The sequence below is a fragment of the Lissotriton vulgaris genome, chromosome 5 (assembly GCF_964263255.1).
Source record: "Lissotriton vulgaris chromosome 5, aLisVul1.2, whole genome shotgun sequence".
Lineage (NCBI taxonomy): Eukaryota > Metazoa > Chordata > Amphibia > Caudata > Salamandridae > Lissotriton > Lissotriton vulgaris.
The window spans coordinates 1,646,704,417-1,646,724,942 of record NC_141693.1 but is presented as its reverse complement, the minus strand read 5'-3'; the positions used below and the strand labels follow the sequence as shown (position 1 = coordinate 1,646,724,942).

The following is a 20,526-nucleotide window of genomic DNA, read 5'->3' as shown; positions in this document are numbered from 1 at the left end:
TTTGCTTCTACAAACCCTGGCATAATTACCTACACAACCGCACTTCAAACGATCTTGCTTGGCAGCAAAACAATATTTTGAGTCTGAGGTGTGTGCACCACTCCCACACTTATTACACGTTTTACTGCCAGCAGTCTTAGGAGTGAAAGATTTCCTGAGCAATTTCCCTTTGTTTTTAATTGCAGCTATGGCGCATAAGTCATCATCAACATGGTCGTTGTCTAGAAGATCGTAAACAGAAACCTCATTAATGTCATGGCTGAGGTTTCTCTTTTCAAGCTCTTTCATGCACCCTTCAGATTGTTCAACAACTTTTGCTAAATCAATGGCTGTGTTCAAGTTGGGGTTCTTCGCTGCCCAAAGTCTCTTCTGAATTTTCTTATTGTTAACTTGAACAATAAGTTGATCTCTTATTAGTTCATCGGTCATTACACCAAATGTACATTTGATGGGCAGTTCCCTAAGTTTAGAAATGAATGAATCAATAGATTGTTTTTGATGTTGTGTGTAGAATTTATACCTGTTAATTACGAGATTTTCCTCTTTAGTATACCTGGCTTCCAACCTCCAAATCACCTCTTTATACTCATCGGGTATGACTTGACTGTTGTCTTGTAAAGCTTGAGGAAGGTATCGAAAAACTTGTTGGCCTTCTTTGCCTAATGTGCTTAGTAAAAGCGCTTTCTTCCTTTTGTCAGAGAAGTCTTGTCCGTCCAGAGCATCCAAGTAATTCTCAAACATGAGAATCCTATCCTTCCATGGAATGCTAGGAGGACCAGGTTGTGCTAAGAAATTTGGTGGTAGTACAAGTGAGATTTGTGCAGAAGCCATAGTATAGCAAGTGTTGAAAATTGTACAACAAACTACAAATATGTTCCAGAATAAATAATTATTCTGAGAAGACTTTCAACATGTAATAGGAATGAGCATGTAAGGCAATGTTGCGACCATAACCAAATAACATGAAATAGTTGAAAGTACCTTGAAAAGGATGAAATGAGTGTCCAAAAGAAGACAAGATGCAGTAGTATATACAACTGGTGTTTAAATCACCTTGAAAATGTCTGAAAAGCTTCAGCGCTAATGTAACAGACCGGGGCAGCCACGGTGAACTCCTTGCTATGCTACACGATATTGGAAGCATGAAATGATAGCCTCCGTGAATATGTTGCTATGCTGTGCGAAATCGGCAGCATAAAATGGCCGACAACGTTGACACATAGACGTAGTGCGTTTTGACGCTACGTGTTGAGGATGAGTATTGACAATTCGCATTGCTAAGGAACAGGTAGCACACGCAACGGCGAAATACATCAGCACGGCGGCGTCTACTCACCAGACTGCTGCCCAAAGAATGGAGTCTCCGTTGCCTGGAGATAACTTACACGCTGGGTAACTGGATAATGCTGACGAAGACTATGACGTCACTCACTGCAACCGCTGTGCAGAGTACATCATCGCAGAGATATCTTTGCCCCCTCCTAAAGTGGCTTGCCTTAACACAGCTTGAAGAACAGGAAATGAAGAGGCACACCTTCCGTCTGTGTAGCCGCTGTCCTCTCTCATCCAAAGCAATTACGAGTAAGACGTATTAATCATGCGGCAGGTAAGTCTTGAATCCTTTATTCATGTACAAAGCAGGTTGGGAGCGGACTCTTCCAAGCAGGTCGGAGAAACAACTGCTTTGTAAGAGAACACTTGCATTCAAACAAAGACATAGAATGCAAACAGAGGGAAATTCTTAAAAGACTAGATTGTAAAGCATGTAAAGCATATACTACAGTATGTGGGGCCAATGTTGTGTAAGACTTTGTATGTTTGCATGAGGAGTTTGAAGAATGCTAATTTGTGTACTGGGTGGCAGTGGAGCTTTTTGATGTGCGGGGTGATGTGAGTGTGGGGCCTGAGTTTGAGGGTGAGCCTGGTGGCTGAGTTATGTATAGTCTGGACTCACCTGGTCATTTAAGCATTTATTCCAGTCCTGAGTGTATTGCCAAAGTCCAGCTTGCGGGTGATGAGGGATTGGGTAACTATTCTGCAAATTTTGAAGAGGGAGTCATTTGAAGATCTTCTTGAGCATGTGATTTGGAAGCAGGAGACCAAGATTGCATTCACTTGGCTGGTCTTGCTGGATTTCTTTTCTGTAGCTATTCTGAAGTTCTTTGTATGGGTTGCTGGGAGAGGTCTGGGTCCAATTTAGGCAGGCCACCAGATGGAGTTCTACAGTGAGGCGTCTTTGCCGAAGGTTAGTACTTCCGTTTTGTCTGTATTGAGCTTGTGGCAGTTGGTTTTCATCCATCTTGTGACTTTGGTCCTGCAGGCAGAGAAATTGGTCCAGATGTTTGGCATCTTCTAGGAGAGCGAGAATATGAGCTGGGTATCATAGGCATAGGATATGATGTTGATTCTGTGTGCATGGATGATGTTGGCGGGTGGGGTAATGTAGGCATTGAACAGAGTGAGAATCCTTCTTGATCTTTGTAGATGAGGTTGACAGTATCCGAGGTGAAGGGGGCCAGACTGACCAACTGGGTGTGGCCTTTCAGGAAGGAAACCACCCCGGTTAAAATCTCATTCCAGTTTTGCACACCAACAGATCATGTAATGGTTTGTATGTATGTATTTGACTCTTATAACTACAACCTAGCTACAGTGAAACAGAGTACTCTAAGGCTTTCATTACAAGGTGAGGCATGTCAAAATTCTGTATGGAATTCTCGCTGCGCATGATCATGAATGATTTACTGTTTTTGCATTCTGGTTTGGGAACACCAGACACAATTTTACTGGTCAGAAAAATTGCGTTAGGCCTGCCCTTGTCTCCCGACCCCGCTAAACTTAGCAGAATATGTACATAAATAAGCAGTAGATCAACCCTCACCAGTCATTCAAGTTCAAGTTCAAGGATTTGTATAGCGCGCTACTCACCTAAAGGGTCTCAAGGCGCTTGGGGATGGGGTTCAATTTTTATCGAATAGCCAGGTTTTAAGTTCTTTTCTGAAGGAGATGTGGTTCTGTGTGAGGCGGAGGTGAGTGGGGAGTGAGTTCTAGGACTTGGCCGCTAAGTAGGAAAAGGATCTACCTCCCATGGTGGATCTTTGGATACGCGGGACTGCGGCGAGGCCTTGATTGGAGGATCTTAGTTGGCGGTTGGGTGTATAGAAGGATAGTCGAGTGTTGAGGCATTCGGGTCCTAGTTTGTAGAGGGCCTTGTGTGCGTGGGTGAGGAGACAGAATGTTATTCTCTTGTTGACGGGAAGCCAGTGGAGGTCTTTCAGGTGGCCGCTAATGTGATATTGGCGAGGGATGTCCAAAATTAGTCTCGCCGATGCATTTTGGATGCGTTGGAGTTTTTTCAGTAGTTTGGCTGTAATTCCGGCGTAGAGGGTGTTTCCGTAGTCTAGTCGACTCGTAACCAGAGCGTGGGTGACAGTCTTTCTTGTCTCGGTGGGGATCCAATGGAAGATTATTTTGAGCATGCGAAGTACGTTGAAGCAGGAGGATGAGACGGCGTTGACTTGTCTGGTCATCGAGAGGGAGGAGACTAGGATGAAGCCTAGGTTGCGAGCGTGGTCTGTGGGTATGGGTGCGGAGCCCAGGTCCGAAGGCCACCATGAGTCGTCCCAAGCAGAGGGGGATGATCCTAGGATGAGCACTTCCGTTTTGTCTGAGTTAAGTTTTAGGAGGCTGTTTTTCATCCATATGGCTACTTCTTTCATGTCTTCGTGACGATTGGTTTTGGCGGTGTTAGGGTCTTTGGTGAGGGAAAGGATCAGCTGGGTGTCGTCAGCGTAGGAGATGATGTTGAGGTTGTGTTGGCGCGCGATGGAGGCGAGTGGACTCATGTATACGTTGAAGAGGGTGGGACTAAGTGATGATCCTTGTGGTACACGCAGATGACTTCGGTGGCCTCTGATTTGAATGGGGGGAGGCGCACTCTCTGGGTTCTTCCGGCGAGGAACGAGATGATCCAGTCCAAGGCTTTACCTTTTATGCCAATGTTGCTGAGGCGTTGTATGAGGGTGCTGTGACAGACAGTGTCGAAGGCGTCGGAGAGATCGAGTAGAATGAGGGCCACTGTTTCTCCCTTGTCCAGTAGTGTTCGGATGTCGTCTGTTGCTGCGATGAGGGCGGTTTCGGTGCTGTGTTTGGCTCGAAAGCCGGATTGTGATGGATCGAGGGAGTTGTTAGATTCCAGGAAGGTGGCGAGTTGGCTATTGGCGGCTTTTTCAGTGACTTTGGCCGGGAATGGGAGGAGGGATATAGGGTGGTAGTTTTTAAGTTCAGAGGGGTCTGCTGTGGGTTTCTTCAGGAGGGCGCTGACTTCGGCATGTTTCCAACTTTCTGGGAAGGTAGCAGAGTTGAAGGAGCAGTTGATGATGTCACGGAGATGGGGTGCGATGATGGAGTCTGCTTTGTTGTAGATGTGGTGGGGACATGGGTCGGTTGGCGAGCCAGAGTGGATGGAATTCATTAGGCGGGTGGTGTCTTCAGTGGTGATTGGGTTCCAGGCGTTAAGGTGGTTGGGGGGCGGTTTAGGTTCTGAGGGCGGTGGAGAGGATTGTTTGTTGGAATTGTTTTCGAAGCTGTTATGTAAGTCGGCAATTTTGTTGTAGAAGAAGGAGGATAATGAGTTGCAGAGGTCTTGTGAGGGAGTGATGTCGTTTGAGGCTGCGGTGGGGTTGGTGAATTCCTTGACGATGTTGAATAGTTCCTTGCTGTTATGGGCATTGTTGTCGAGTCGATTCTTGAATGCTGATTTCTTGGTGGATCGAATCAGCTGGTGGTGTTTGCGGGTGGCTGACTTGAAGGTGGTCATGTTGTCGGTGGTTGGGTTTTTTCTCCATGTTTTCTCGAGAGTACGGCATAGCTTTTTGGATTTCTTGAGGTCATCGTTGAACCAAGGGGCCTTTTTGTTGTTTTGTTTGGTGTGATGGTTTTTCAAGGGTGCAAATTCGTCAGCGCTGTGAGTGATCCATTGTTTGAATTTGATGGCAGCTTGGTTTGGGTCCGATGAGAGGGCGGGTGGGTTCTGGTTGAGTGATGTGAGGAGTTGGTCGGTGGTGATTTTGTTCCATTTTCTCCGGGGGATAGGTTGTGGGGGGTTATGGGTCGAGGTTGTTTTGTAGCTGAAGTGAACACAACAGTGGCCCGTCCAGTGGAGAGTTGTGGTGTGATCGAAGGAGATGTGTTTGCTGGAGGTGAAGATTGGGTCGAGCGTATGTCCGGCTATATGGGTGGGGTTGTTAACAAGTTGTTTGAGGCCGAGATTGGTTAGGTTGTCCAGAAGGGTGGTGGAGTTGCTGTTGTTTTTCTTTTCCAGGTGGAAGTTGAGGTCTCCTAGTAGAATGTAGTTCTCGGAGGCGAGGGCATGAGGACTGATGAAGTCAGTGATGTTTTCGCTGAATTGTTTATGGGTTCCTGGTGGTCTGTAGATGAGGGTGCCTCTAAGTGTGGTTCTGGGGTCGGTGTGGATCTGGAAGTGGAGGTGTTCGGCGGTTGTAAGGTTATCGTCGGAGCTGGTCGTGATTTTGATGGTGTTCTTATGGACGATGGCGATGCCTCCTCCTGTTTGGACGGTGCGGTCTTTCCGGATGATCTTGTAATTGTCAGGGATGGCAATGGCTATGTCGGGTGTTGATGATGCGTTCATCCATGTTTCAGTAAGGAAGGCGACGTCCGGTGATGTAGTGTCGAGTAGATCCCAGAGTTCAGTGGCGTGTCTGTGGACCGAGCGGGTGTTCAGCAGGATGCACTTCAGGTGGTTGGAGTCGGAGTTGTGTTTGGGATTAGTGGATGTGGTATGGGTCTTATCGCTGGTGAATTTGCAGGAGCGACGGGCGAAGGGGCCGTGGGTACGTCCCGGGGCAGCTACGTAGCATTGTGGTGTGTGTGTGGGGTTAAGGGCGAGGAGTCTTGCGGCGTCATACGAGAGGCGAGTGGACAGGGTAACGCGGGGACCAGGGGGTCTGGCACTGGGCGCGGTCCAGGCGCGGACGGGCGTAGACGGGCTTACCTTTGGCGCACCTTCGGCGCGCATTGGGCGCGATTGCTGCGCGCGAACGCTGCACGCAAGAGCATCTGTCATATGGGGGGGGGGGCGGGGGCGAGGGAGGGTCAGCTGGGAGGCGGGAGCGGGGAGGAGACACGGGCCAGGAGTGGACACAACAACAAAATGGCTGCTAAACCAAAAGAGAAACGGGGCACAGTCGAAGGGCAAGCAATGAATATTAATAGCAGGCTATGTCAATTCAATCACAGCAATGCAGCGCTAAAGTGCACAATCCAAATGAGCAGGTACAATTACAAATTTTCAAGTAAGCAGGCTATGTTAAATCTGACTCGGCAATGCTGCGCAAATATGTACTAATTAGCTGTGAGCAGGCAACGATACCAGGCGCTATGAGATATGCGCGATCACGAATCCAGGCAGCAAGGTAGTAGGCAGCAAGGAGGCACGCGATCACGAAGGCAGCAAGTGAGGGAGCGTGGGGGGAGCGACCGCTTTGGGGCAAGCCCATGTGGTCACAGCGTTAGGATGGCAGGGACGAGCCTTGTCTGTCTGTGGGAGGGAGGGTCAGCTGGGATGCGGGAGCGGGGAGGAGACACGGGCCAGGAGTGGACACAACAACAAAATGGCTGCTAAACCGAAAGAGAATCAGGGCACAGTCGAAGGGCAAGCAATGAATATTAATTGCAGGCTATGTCAATTCAATCACAGCAATGCAGCGTTAAAGTGCACAATCCAAATGAGCAGGTACAATTACAAATTTTTAAGTAAGCAGGCTATGTTAAATCTGACTCGGCAATGCTGCGCAAATATGTACTAATTAGCTGTGAGCAGGCAACGATACCAGGCGCTATGAGATATGCGCGATCACGAATCCAGGCAGCAAGGTAGCAGGCAGCAAGGAGGCACGCGATCACGAAGGCAGCAAGTGAGGGAGCGTGGGGGGAGCGACCGCTTCGGGGCAAGCCCAGGTGGTCACAGCGTTAGGATGACAGGGACGAGCCTTCTCTGTCTGTGGGAGGGAGGGTCCGCTGGGAGGCGGGAGCGGGTTGAGACACGGGCCAGGAGTGGACACAGTATTGAACTTCCCACAGGGTAGCCATTCAATGGTAAAAATGGTAGTCATCAACATATATAGTTCTGTCTGTTTACAGCAACTGGACTCCACTGAAACTTATATTAATTCAGCTGAGAAGGCTCTCTTTTTTAGGTCTGTGGCGTTAACCGCGCGCTGTGTCACTGACCTCTAGTCAGCTACACAGCTTTGCAGGAGACAGGAGCTGGCCACGCGAAGAAGGCGATCGGAGCGGGCCACGCGCGCTCGCTCGCTGTGGCCATCTCCTGTCTCCTGGGAAACGCAAACACACACAGACACACACACGAGCGCCCATACATGCACGCACACATACAGAGACTCCCCCCCGCACACATACACACACGCGCGCACACATACACGCACACGTGCACACACACACACGAGCGCACCGAGCTCCCCCCACCGCCGCCTAGAAATGTGAGCACCAACCAAAAAGGCCTCCCATGCTCTAGCCGTCACGTGCCCTGATGGCTCTCTCGCTCTGGGCCCCCCCCCACCTCACCTGCCTCACCAGTTCTCCAAATTGTGTTCTACTCTCTGTAGCAGAGAGAGGTCAAAATGTCACCGCCGGCCGCTCGATGTCTAGCGCGGCTCACAGGCCGCGAGCGGCTCATCGGTGCCCAACAGCTCCTGCATACAATTGTCGCGGTGGACAATGCTTCCGCGCTCAGCTGCGGCCCCGGCAGCAACCATGAAAACCACGGAGGCACGGACCTGGGGCACTCTCTTCGCTAAGCAGAGTTAGCGGTCATCGCCAGGTCAGGGCTGGGGTCCGGGCACCCGCACAACTCCGGGTCCATGCCACACTCTGGCACCAGCTCACAACGGCAGTCGCAGGTTGGGCCGCGCGCAACACTCCGATGTTGGGTGGCTGGGGCTCCGCGGTCCACTGCAGCTCCGGAGGTCGCAGATTGCAGCCCAGGGTATGTGGTGACTGGGACGACAGGTAGGATATTGGGGATTTAGGATTTACAGCAGGATTGTGTAGGATTACTACGGGGCTACGTGAGCCGGGCTAAAACACGCCCCCCATGCTGGTTGTCGTTTGCACGCGCACATCTTGTTTTTCAAGCAATCGCGAAAGTGAAAACGATCGCTTTGTCTGCCGTGCCTCCCGGGCTCGCTGCGAGAGGGAGCTGTGAAAAATAACTGGCGGCAGCCCCTGAGGTGCATCATCAGAGCTGTGTGAATAATAACTGCGTCAGCCCACTGCTGAGGTGCATCATCAGAGCTGTGTGAATAACTGCGTCAGCCCCGTGCTGAGGTGCATCATCAGAGCTGTGTGAATAATAACAGCTGTGAGCCTGTGCCTGAGGTGCATCATTAGAGCTGTGTGAATAATAACTGCTGTGAGCCCGTGCCTGAGGTGCTTCATCAGAGCTGTGTGAATAATAACTGGGTCAGCTCCGTGCGTGAGGTGCATCATCAGATTTGTGTGATTAATAACAGCTGTGAGCCCGTGCCTGAGGTGCATCATCAGAGCTGTGTGAATAATAACTGCATCAGCCCCGTGCGTGAGGTGCATCATCAGAGCTATGTGAATAACAGCTGTGAGCAACAGCATACTCTTGCACACACTCTCACTGCTCACCAATTCAAAGTTTGCTAAAAAAGTTATGCAAAGCATTGTCATACACAATGCCAATAAGTCAAACTTTATTGCTGCAAGACCTATTGCATTGTAAATGCTTGTTAAATTAATGTTGTGCATGAGGGTGGCCACTACTGTCGTCCTTTAGCCATTACTTTCTTGGATTGTCAATTGGATCAGCATACATTGAGAAGGGCAAGGAAACATTGTAACAATACAAGCTGGTAGATCAGCATGGAACTATTGAGAGCTTCAGGTTCTGATCGCTAAAACTGTCCAGGCCTGTCCTCTTTAGCCCAACCTTCAGCACTCAGTATCTTTATCCCAATGGATTAGTTAGTGACACTATACCTAGTACTACTACTATCTAGCCATGCACAAGCTTAGATGAGGCACGTGCCAAACATCATGGAGATTCTGATGAAAATATTCTACTCATCTGCATAATAGTAGTCAGGCTTGGCGTCAATATCAGGCTGAGTCACACAGTGTACTTGTAGGCAGACAGTTAATCAGATATCTACAGTTCTGACAGGTATGTTCCTTACAAAGAGGACTTCTCATTCAGACTGCTTTATTCTGCAGTTTGCTATTTAGAATATGTACCTAAAGTCTCATGAAGGAACACTAGATAACTGGTACACCACCGCTAAGGGTTTCAAAATGTTAAACTCCAAGTTAGCCAGGTGGCATTTCAAGGGTTTGTGACCCCCTGGTGTATTCTCTTTCTATTTAATAACTAGAACCCTTTTGGATTAAGAAGTGTCACTGTGCATAGCCACTGAATAGCTATATAGGATTGAATCAAACTGCTACATGCCAAATGCACACGATCTCCTAACGTCCACACTTCAGGCACTGCATTGTGGCTCAAGTTCTTCAAGCTGCTAGTCAGCAGCTTTCTTTTAACACACAAAAGGGAATTGTGGGCATGCTTGGAAATAGTCTAACCACTGATAGTCTCTCGGGGTAGCATTCCTGCCCATCTCAGATTAGACACTATAATATCCAAATCAGCCTTGTTCTGCTCCAATAGGAACAGCCCAACGCAAACTGGCATGCCAGGCCCTCTCTAAAACAGAACACAAGCAACCCATGAACGGTTTTGTTCTTCAGTCGGGTTTAGCATGGTTCCAGTGGCACAGTGAGCATACCCTTGGCCACTTAGGGTGTTACATCATAAACACAACAGTTGATGGGAGCTGTGCTTGTAAACCACTCTCAATCACTCAGGGACGCATTCCAACCCATTGTTTTTCAGCAACTGCAGATTAGACCCAGCTATTTTCAAATCATCAGCTTTAGTTCTGCTCCAGAATGAAAAGTCCAGCATAAACTACCAAGCCAAGTCCTCTCTTAAAAGGAACACATGCAATCCAAAACCACCTTTGGCCCGTTTCTGCAATTTTCTTGTGAGTTTGCTTCTGTGAATTGAGGGTATGATGAAAAAAGACTAACCTCGCTTGGCATGTAATGGCAGTACACTATTGAAAGGGATTCCTAAATGTAATTACTTTTTAGGCTAATGTAATTGTGAGACCTCAGAATCATACAAGTAGCTTATTTATGGCTCACACATCCCCATAAATGTAACTTTCATTTTTTATTTAATGATAAAGTGATTGTTTAGGATTAGTCAAGCCCATCTGGTCACTCAAAACCTCATCAGTGCTAGATTTGATTGAGTTGGGCAGTCACATATATACCACCCCTTCTCCATAATAGCAAACCTCTGGTGCTTTAGCTCCTTAGGCATGTCAGAGTAAAGCCTGGCTGGGCGCAGGGTCATATCATATTCCCTCCTTCAATTTTAATTAAAAACATACAGTTGATTTCTAGTAAGGGTTATGTCAGCAGAGTATACAGTTTATCTAATCTCATCTGCAATATTTTAAGAATTTTGAAGCTTTTGCTATGTTAAAACTTAAGAGGTGTGATAATGTATATAATCATCATTAGCTTCCAATGAAACTATGAATCGAAATTTGCCTAGCATAGTAACGGTAAGTTTCAATTCTATTAAGGACACGGAGGCGAGGATTATGCTTTTCTCTCTTCATTGTTTATTTCACAAAACCACATAGAAGCCAGAAAAGCAACATATTTTCTTTGCAAAAAATATATGTCAAGCACCCAACACGGGTTAAACATATCGAACATGAGAAAAAACACATGGGATGAACCACATCTCCCATCAGTCCAAGAACCATAGTCCTTTCATAGTGTCCATGACGTTAAGGTAGGGCGTCCATCTTATGCTCCCTTCCTCTTTCTTCGCGCGAGACACGCTTTCTCAACCTCGGTCCTGTTTCGCCTCGTTACCTAGTAGTAAAAAAAACAACCACAGCTTCAGCGGTGTAAAGTCCACCGGATGGTAATCAACTCAGACAATGCATAGGCAAAGGTACAGACAAACCATCACAATTCAACAAAATTGCTTACTTACACCAATACGGAGAGGGAAATTCCGTAGGAAAATAGGGTGGGATAATCCTCGCCTCCGTGTCCTTAATATAATTGAAACTTACCGTTACTATGCTAGGCAAATTTCGATTCTATGTCAGGACCGGAGGCTTCAGATTATGCTTGTTTAAAGTTGACTGACCACCAGACTCGCAATATCCACCACTGGTTTAAAGTAAAACCGTTTGAACGTGGAGTCTGAGGACCAATCCGCAGCACGCATTAGGTCCTCCAAACGCGCTCCCAAGGAGAAAGCCTTCGATGCCATGGCCCCTGTGGCCGAATGTGCTCTAAACTGTTTGGTATCAATACCTGCTTCCTGCAGCACCCACCGCACCCAGCGGGCTATGGTGGGAGAAGACACCACTTTATGCGGTTTACGCAAAGCAATCAGGAATTGCCGTTCCCCCGGAGGAGTAAGTTCCAATGTCGCATCTTCATACGCTTTCAGACACTGAACAACACAAAGATTGGGGACGTCCGCAAAGGCCGGATAAGATATAGATCTCGTCACGGACTTTGTACGACGACCCACCGTAAAGGTAACCCCATCCGGGGAAAACACGCTCGCTGAGATGTCCAAAGCTCGGACGTCAGATACTCTGCGACAAGATATCAGGCACAAGAGCATGGCTAGTTTCGCTGAAAGTTCTTTCAAAGAAAGATATCTGTTCTGTTGCCACGACAGAAAGAGATTCAGAACCACATTAACATCCCAAAGCATGAAGTATCTCGGTTCTGGGGGTAGACTAAGGCGTACTCCCCGAAGGAGCCTACAAACCAAAGGGTGTTCTCCTACTGGGTTCCCATCTAACGGCTCGTGCGCCGCCGAAATCGCTGAGCGTATAGCATTGATGGTCCGGTATGCAAGGCCACTCGCCGCCAGTTCCGCCAGGAAGTTCAAAATTTAAACGACGCCTGCGGCCAGGGGATCCAGGTCCCGTCGAACACACCAACGAACCCACCTGGACCAGGCTGACCGATATCTCTTCGTGGTACTATTAGCCCATGCCTTTGACAGGAAGGATTCAGCCGAGCCCGAAAGTCCCGGGTGCGACCAGCGTCTCCGGAAAGTCTCCACGCCATGAGGCGGAGAGAACCCTGCGCTATCAGGTGATGTGGGATCCCTTCCGGATTGAGAAGAAGGTGAGGGAGCTGGGGGAGTAGGATTGGAGAATCCCAAGAAAGTTCCAGAAGAACTGGAAACCACACTTGTTACCTCCACCACGGCGTCACCATCACCACCTCTGCCTGCTGGCGGCGAAGAAGGGCCGCCGATCTCATCACCATGGAAAAAGGAGGAAAGGCATAGTGCCCCCCCTGGCACCAGTCCTGGAGGAACGCATCCGTCGCCTCTGCCAGGGGCCCGGCCTCCAACTGAAGAACCTCGGTAGCTGGAAGTCGAGGCGAGACGCAAAGAGGTCCACCGAGAACGGGCCCCATATGGTGTTCAACCAATGGAACACCCGAGTGTCCAGCTTCCACAGGCTCGAGTCTGAGGTATCTCGAGTGCCAATCCGCCACTTGATTGGCTCGACCTGGCAGATATTCCCCCGTCACTGATACTTGGAGGGCGAGACAGTAATCCCAGAAATCCTTCGCCAGGTTCGCCAAGGCTCTGGACCGAGAGCCTCCCAGATGGTTGACATAGCGGACCGCCGAAATGTTGTCCATTCTCAGAAGGACGCACAACGTCGCCGTGTCTTTGGTCCAACAACGAACTGCAAAGGAGCCTGCGAGGAGCTCCAGGCAATTGATATGGAGTTGCTGCTCCTCGGATGACCAGCCTCCGCCTGTGGAGAATTCGCCGCAACGGGCGCCCCAGCCCGATCTGCTGGCGTCTGATTCTATGACTAAGTCCGGCAACGATCTGAAAATAGCTCGACCGTTCCAGGCCTCCATATGGGTGAGCCACCAGGACATCTCCTCCTTCACCTCGTCGGATAGTGGAACCAACTGATTGTAGGACAGGCCTCGCCTGAGGTGATGCGCTTTTAGGCGTTGAAGGGCCCGATAATGCAACGGACCCGGGAAGATCGCTTGGATGGAGGACGAGAGAAGGCCCACTATCCTGGCGCTCTGACATAGGGAAGTGTGTGATTTGCCGATTGTCTGTCGGAGCTCGTGTTTTATCTTGGCCATCTTCCGCGTCGGGAGACTCAGAGGCCCGTACTGAGTCTACTTGGAACCCCAAAAACACCATCTGCTGGGAAGGAGTCAAAACAGACTTGTCCTGATTGACAATGAACCCTAGGTCTTGCAGCAAGGTTATCGTCTGGTTGAGCTGAAGGGTCAATTTGTTGGGGCATTGCGCCATTAGGAGGATGTCGTCTAGGTAGACAATCATCCAAATGCCCTGACTCCAAAGGACCTCCACCACTGGGCGCAACAGCTTGGTGAAACACCATGGGGCCGAGGAGAGCCCGAAAGGAAGGGCTGTGAACTCGTAGACCTGCTCCCGCCAGAGGAATGGAAGGAATCGCCTCTGCGGCGGGTGGATTGGGACCACCAAGTAAGCATCTTTGAGGTTCAGACGGACCATCCAGTCGTTGGTCAGGAGTATGTCCCTCAAAAGATGCCTTCCATCTTGAAGTGGTTGTAGACCAACCAACCGTTGAACTCCCGGAGATTTATCACCGGTCTCTTTCCCCCGTCCGTCTTTTCCACTAGGAAAATATTGCTGAGGAAACCTGCAGGATGCCTTGTCGATCGACAGATGGCCCCTTTTCCGCACAGCGACGAGACCTCCTCGTCGATCAACCGGGCATCCTCCCGGGAAAAAAGAATTGGACGTGGATCCCTTAATTGGCATGGCCGGTCGTAAAAGTCTATATGGAAACCGCGCACGGTTTGAAGAACCCATGCATCGTTCGTGAGCGCTGACCAAGCGTCTGGAAAACAAGCTAGCCTCCCCCCTATTCGGACATTGTCCGCCGGGATTACACTCACCGTGGGAATTGCCGCTTCCTGCGTCACTCCTGTAGTTGCCGCGGCCTCCTCTGAAACGTTGTCCTCTGGAAGGGTAAAAATTGTTGGAATTGGCGGAGGAATTGTATTGGCCTCTGCCGGAGCGTTGTCCTTTGTTCTGCTGGTTCTTACCGCCACGGCCGGTCGTGAGGCCCCTACCACGACCGGCCCCCCTGGAAAAATGCTGGCTAAACACCCTCTTAATGGTGGATTGGGCCTTATCCAGGGACGAGAAGGTGGAGACTAACTTCCCTAATTCTTTTATGAAAGGGTCTCCAAAGAGACCGCCCGGTGCCACCGCTCCTGCCTCCGAGGAGGCCAAATCCCCTAATTTGGGATCTAACTTGATCAGCAAGGAGCATCTACGCTCAGTTGAATGGGCGCAATTAGCATTCCCCAAAAAGATCACAGCTCTCTGCGCCCAATTGGATAGGACCTCTGGGGAAATGGCGAACCTGAGACCTTGGCTTACTCTGCCATATCGAGAATCTTGGTTAAGGGGCCTATGGTGTCTAGTAATTTATCTTGGCATGAACGCCACGAGCGATCAATGCCCTTACGGGGGTCCTTGACGAACTTGGCCATAAAGGTGGCCATTTTTCCGTCTAACTCTGGCGTCCAGGCCACTTTGCCCTCTAGTGTAGGCCGCGGACACTCTCCCCTTAGGCAAGCCCGTGCCTCTTTCTCCAGCGGCTTACGTAGACGACCCGCCACGAACTTCGCGACTTTGTCGCCCGGCGCCCAGGCCGCCGACCTCGGATGAATTATATCGTCCGAATCAAGCATCCCTGAAGCGTCGTGGGGTAACTCAGTCGCTGATCCGGACGGACGCCACGAGCGCACCGAATCGCCATCATCATCGTCCGTGTCCACTGGGGAGAGCCCTCCCGGTGAGGAAGGGTCTGTCGCTGCCGACGCTGAGGGACCCGGGGTTGGGAGCGACCCAGAGGGTTCAGGTCCGGTCGCCTTAGCAAGGAACGTGTCTCGGAGGCGTTCAAAGGCGTCCTTATCCACGCCCTGTGAGGCCCCCGAACCACCGTCCTTACACGCTCTTTTAGGTGCGGGGGGTCTACCCTCAGCAGAGGAGGGGGAAGCCCCGAGGGCCGCAAGGGGAATCGGGGCCAACTTTGCACACCCCTCAACTATACGGGCCGAGAGTCTATCCTCCATCGGGCCCACAATTTCTTGAACACCCCTATAAATGGATTGGTCAACAGCCTCGTAAAATTCATCGTCCCCCAGATACTGGTGGGTCTCCTCCTCCTCCACGTAGAAGCCCTCTGCCATTGTTAAGGTCGAGGTTAGGGGGAGGATTTCGGAACTGGTTCCAGGTACAAGCAGGTATGGGCTAACCCAAGGCTAGCAAAGCTTTTCGAATCTAGGAACCCAGAAAGTAAGAGGCAGCACCCCTCTGATGGCGCGCAGGCCCTCTTAGAAAAGACCGGGCCTTCTGCCGCCTCCCAAGCGCGCTTGAAGAAAATTGCAGGAATCCGCCGACCAACGGCAAGTGCTGAGGGTACAGCCCGTAGGCGTCAGTAGCGGTAACCCACTGGTACAGACCCCACACGGGGCGTCAAGATGTAACGGGGCAATACAACCTGAGATCGGGCGTTACGGTGAGGCGGCAATCAAAGGCTCTGACGCTGTCGCTCTCCTCAGCGCGACTCCCGTCAGGGGGAAATCGCGCCGAGGAGAACGAGACGCGACGGCGCCCTCTAGCGGCAATGTATGCGAGCCGCAACCTCGGGGACAGTCGCGTCAGGGGCTAAAACGTCCCAGCGACAAAAGTAAACATTTTTTACGAGGCTCTGTGGGAGGAAACACACATGTGAAAACCCCCAATGAAGAGTCCCCGTTTAACACAAGAAATAACCACACAGTGCCACCCCAAACAATCCCACTACAGAATTATGAGTGGAGAAAGGGAAAAAGGCACTTAACTGGCTGCAAAGCAGCGAAGAAAGAGGAAGGGAGCATAAGATGGACGCCCTACCTTAACGTCATGGACACTATGAAAGGACTATGGTTCTTGGACTGATGGGAGTTGTGGTTCATCCCATGTGTTTTTTCTCATGTTCGATATGTTTAACCCGTGTTGGGTGCTTGACATATATTTTTTGCAAAGAAAATAAGTTGCTTTTCTGGCTGCTATGTTGTTTTGTGAAATAAACAGCGAAGAGAGAAAAGCATAATCTGAAGCCTCCGGTCTTGACATAGAATCCAGTTTACAATTTTGGTCATTGTCCTGGTACTAAATCTTTGAACAAGAAAAATTAAATCATTAAGTCCTCGTCGAGTTATCTTCATGGTACAGCTCAGCTTCATCTGGTGGTTGTTCCAATGTTTAGTAGTGAGAGCTCTGGACAAAGGGCACACCTCAGAGTAAAGAGAAATTATCTTCATGGTTGTTCTGGTACTCCCATAAATGGTGGAAAACAAACACTCTGATTGTTCCGTAGATTTTTATGCTGCAGTAAATTTGCGTCTTGCAGGATCCAGACTAGCCTTTGCCGGGAAGATGTCCAAGTGAGGTGCTTTCATCACCAGAGGTAGACATGTAACCATTGTCAGAGTATTCGCCTTACTCTCAAAATTCGTAATTTGTATTCTTTCCAGGTGGAGCAAAAGGGGAAAATGGTTTAATTCACTTTTCCAACACACTACTTCAGTGTATGCACTGCATAAGCAGTCTACAGGAATATGTTTAAAACTGTAGTAATGCTCATAGAAATTTTTGATGTGTAGATTTTCATAAATATTTTTGGTGATCGTTTTTGAAGCTATTATTAAACGGAGAAAGAGCATTTAAGGTAAGTAGAGTTCTCTTTTGTAAATAAGTTAAACATTCGGCCACACCCGTATTTATTTACTTTTGACATGTCTCTCACATTCTTTACAGATGATTTCAGTACCGTGGACTTGAATCATGCTCTTGGAACTGCATTAGAATTCATGTGCAGTAGTTTATTTTTTAATCCCATTTCCCTCGTCTTGGCCAGATTTTAGAAAAGGGTTTTGCACTTTTATTTGCAAGATCTGGAGTAGACTATAATTTACCTAGGGCATGAACCGTCACAGACAATGCATTTATTGTTATGTGTTTAGGAACATGTATGTTGCGATTTAGGCTTAGAGCAGGAGGGAGATTTGTACATAAGTATTGTTTTTGTTTTAAATGTATCTTTGACCCTATTCTTGGTACTTTAACCAATTACTTTGCTAACCTTACCCAGTAATCTCAGTTTCTTATTCCGTTTTATTTCCTGTAGCGTCTGGGAATGGCTCCAGGAGGTCGCATGCCCATGCCAGGAATGCAAGTTGGACCTCCTCCTGGTTCTGCCTACGGGGTTGGTTCTCCCATGAGACCCGGAATGCCGCAGATGATGATGGATCCTTTTAGAAAGCGACTTGCAATGCCACAACAAGGCCAACAGCCACTACCAGGCCAACGACGCAGGTACAGATTACTCGTTTTGTTACTTCCTCAAATATGTGGAATGACCTGTATGTATAACTGATTATTAGAACTGTGATCCAAATATGGCAATTCAGCATTAGTGCATCACAGCTAGAACCCATTGTTGGATTTGACAAAGCTAACATATGCAAGTTGTGCTTGCTTGTAATTAAATAGCCGTATAATTGTGATAACTTTTCGGTGAAACAAATATCTTCCCCCATGAGTTATTCTTAACAATTCTGCACTCTAGGAGGTATTCCCTCCTTTGTTAAGATGCCTAAATGCTTTAAAAAAGGTATGTACTAGACAGATTGAGACAGTGCATTATACTCGTTTTTAGGTCGTATCTGGGCAGCACATGTGCTGATCTGCTAGGCATGCTGTATTGAGGTAGGCACTTAAAGCTCCGCCCTCAAATATCATTGGCTTGTGTCATTGTCAAAAGTGGCTGTTCATTGCTCAAAAGGCTCAGTAGTCCTTCCTTAGTACCGCCTTGTCTCATTTTGTAACCCCCCATTAAGACACCCCCTGTTACGTATGTTGTTGCTCGATAGGCTTTAATTACAGCCTCTGAGCACTATTTTCTCAAATAGTTTTGTCCTGCCTACAACTCCTAATTCTTTTTTAGGTCGAGCCTAGCTGCAGCGCACATGCGCTGCTCGCTCTGCGAGACAGCTGTTGTAGAGTATGGGAGAAAAGCCACGTCCACTCACCTCCCATATTTTTCATTGGCTTGTGTCATTGTCTTTGGTAAATGCTGCCTTCGGATTCGTTAACAGGCTTGTTAGTCCCTCCTTAGTATAGCCTTGTCTTCATTTGTAACCTCCCATGGCAACTGGCTCTTTTACTTCGGTTTTTCCACTGGACATGTTATTTAGTCTGTAAGCACTAATTACTTTATGCCGGACATGCGCTGCTTCAGTTGAAACCGCTTGTGTGTTTTTTAAGCAGCACGGCCATCCCCATAACCACGAGCGTCTGCTTTCAATCACTTTAACCCGGCATTATCTTTTGTCTGTTTCAACCCCCAAGTAAAATGGATTTAGAAATGATTAGCGCATAAGTCGTGAATTCCAGTTAGCACATAATCCTGTGCTAATGGGTGGATGCTGACAACAGCACATCTGTGCTACATTTCATCTGCACCAAGCCACCTGACGAGTTGTTTTCAAAAGTCTGTTTTATTAACACCACCACCACCAATAACACCACCACCAATAACACCACCAATACCACCAACAATACCACCAACAACGCCACCACCACCACCAATACCACCACCTATACCCCCACCACTACCACCAATATCAATACCACAGCGAATACCACCACCACCAAACCACCACCAATACCACAGCCAATACTGTCACCACCAATACCACCACCACCAGTACCAACACTACCACCACCACCACCAAAACCACCACCAATACCACCACCATACCAGTAAATGTCGACAATGACTCTAGCGATCATGTGACACCCTCCCCTTGGCCAGGGTGTAGTGCATAGACAAACAGGTTTCAATGATAAGAAGAACCCCATTTCATCATGTCCATCCAAATAGAGGCAGCCAAAAAGGGGCTAAATAAACAATTATATATATATATATATATATATATATATATATATATATATATATATATATCCAACAGTACAAGTTTGCTCATTTAGAGAAGCCACAAGGTGAGTGAAGCATTTTCTCATTTATTTGAAAGGCAGCTGCATGCAGGCGAACACAGGAAAACAAACCATCAAAGTTATTTGCGCCAGACCGGTTTCGGGATAAGCAACCCTTTCTCAATGGCGTTCTGTTTGTAAATGCCGGTTTTCCCTCGTGCACTGGATTTCAAAGAACCTGCTTTGGTGGGCGTGGCTGTATTCACAGCCTCTTAGGTCTTGTAGTGCCACGATGTTTTTCTCAAGTGAGTCCGTATTCACAGCAGAAAATTAAAACGAAATGAAGCCCATGTGGGTTGGGTATTGTATCTTGCTCGGACGCCTGATGATCTTATCAGCTGTCTTGGGGCACTCACCTCCCTACAGCAATGACACCGTGTGGCATCATTGCAGGTCCGCAGCGCGGCAGGCTTCTCACACGACCGAGCATGGCCGTTACAAATCCAACAGTACAAGTTTGCTCATTTAGAGAAGCCACAAGGTGAGTGAAGCATTTCCTCATTTATTTGAAAGGCAGCTGCATGCAGGCGAACACAGGAAAACAAACCATCAAAGTTATTTGCGCCAGACCGGTTTCGGGATAAGCAACCCTTTCTCAATGGCGTTCTGTTTGGAAATGCCGGTTTTCCCTCGTGCACTGGATTTCAAAGAACCTGCTTTGGTGGGGGTGGCTGTATTCACAGCCTCTTAGGTCTTGTAGTGCCACGATGTTTTTCTCAAGTGAGTCCGTATTCACAGCAGAAAATTAAAACGAAATGAAGCCGATGTGGGTTGGGTATTGTATCTTGCTCGGACGCCTGATGATCTTATCAGCTGTCTTGGGGCACTCACCTCCCTACAGCAATGACACCGTGTGGCATCATTGCAGGTCCGCAGCGCGGCAGGCTTCTCACACGACCGAGCATGGCCGTTACAAATCCAACAGTACAAGTTTGCTCATTTAGAGAAGCCACAAGGTGAGTGAAGCATTTCCTCATTTATTTGAAAGGCAGCTGCATGCAGGCGAACACAGGAAAACAAACCATCAAAGTTATTTGCGCCAGACCGGTTTCGGGATAAGCAACCCTTTCTCAATGGCGTTCTGTTTGTAAATGCCGGTTTTCCCTCGTCCACTGGATTTCAAAGAACCTGCTTTGGTGGGCGTGGCTGTATTCACAGCCTCTTAGGTCTTGTAGTGCCACGATGTTTTTCTCAAGTGAGTCCGTATTCACAGCAGAAAATTAAAACGAAATGAAGCCCATGTGGGTTGGGTATTGTAT

At 48.5% G+C, this 20,526-nt stretch overlaps 1 protein-coding gene across 1 annotated transcript in view; it reads left to right on the top strand.

Annotated features, from left to right (window-relative positions):
* Positions 1-20,526, top strand: part of SMARCD2 (SWI/SNF related BAF chromatin remodeling complex subunit D2) — an 805,600-nt gene that overhangs the window by 147,333 nt on the left and 637,741 nt on the right. The window contains exon 2 of the mRNA XM_086923795.1: positions 17,397-17,584. Coding sequence (XP_086779921.1) covers positions 17,397-17,584 — 188 coding nt within the window. The remainder of the gene's footprint in view (positions 1-17,396; positions 17,585-20,526) is intronic.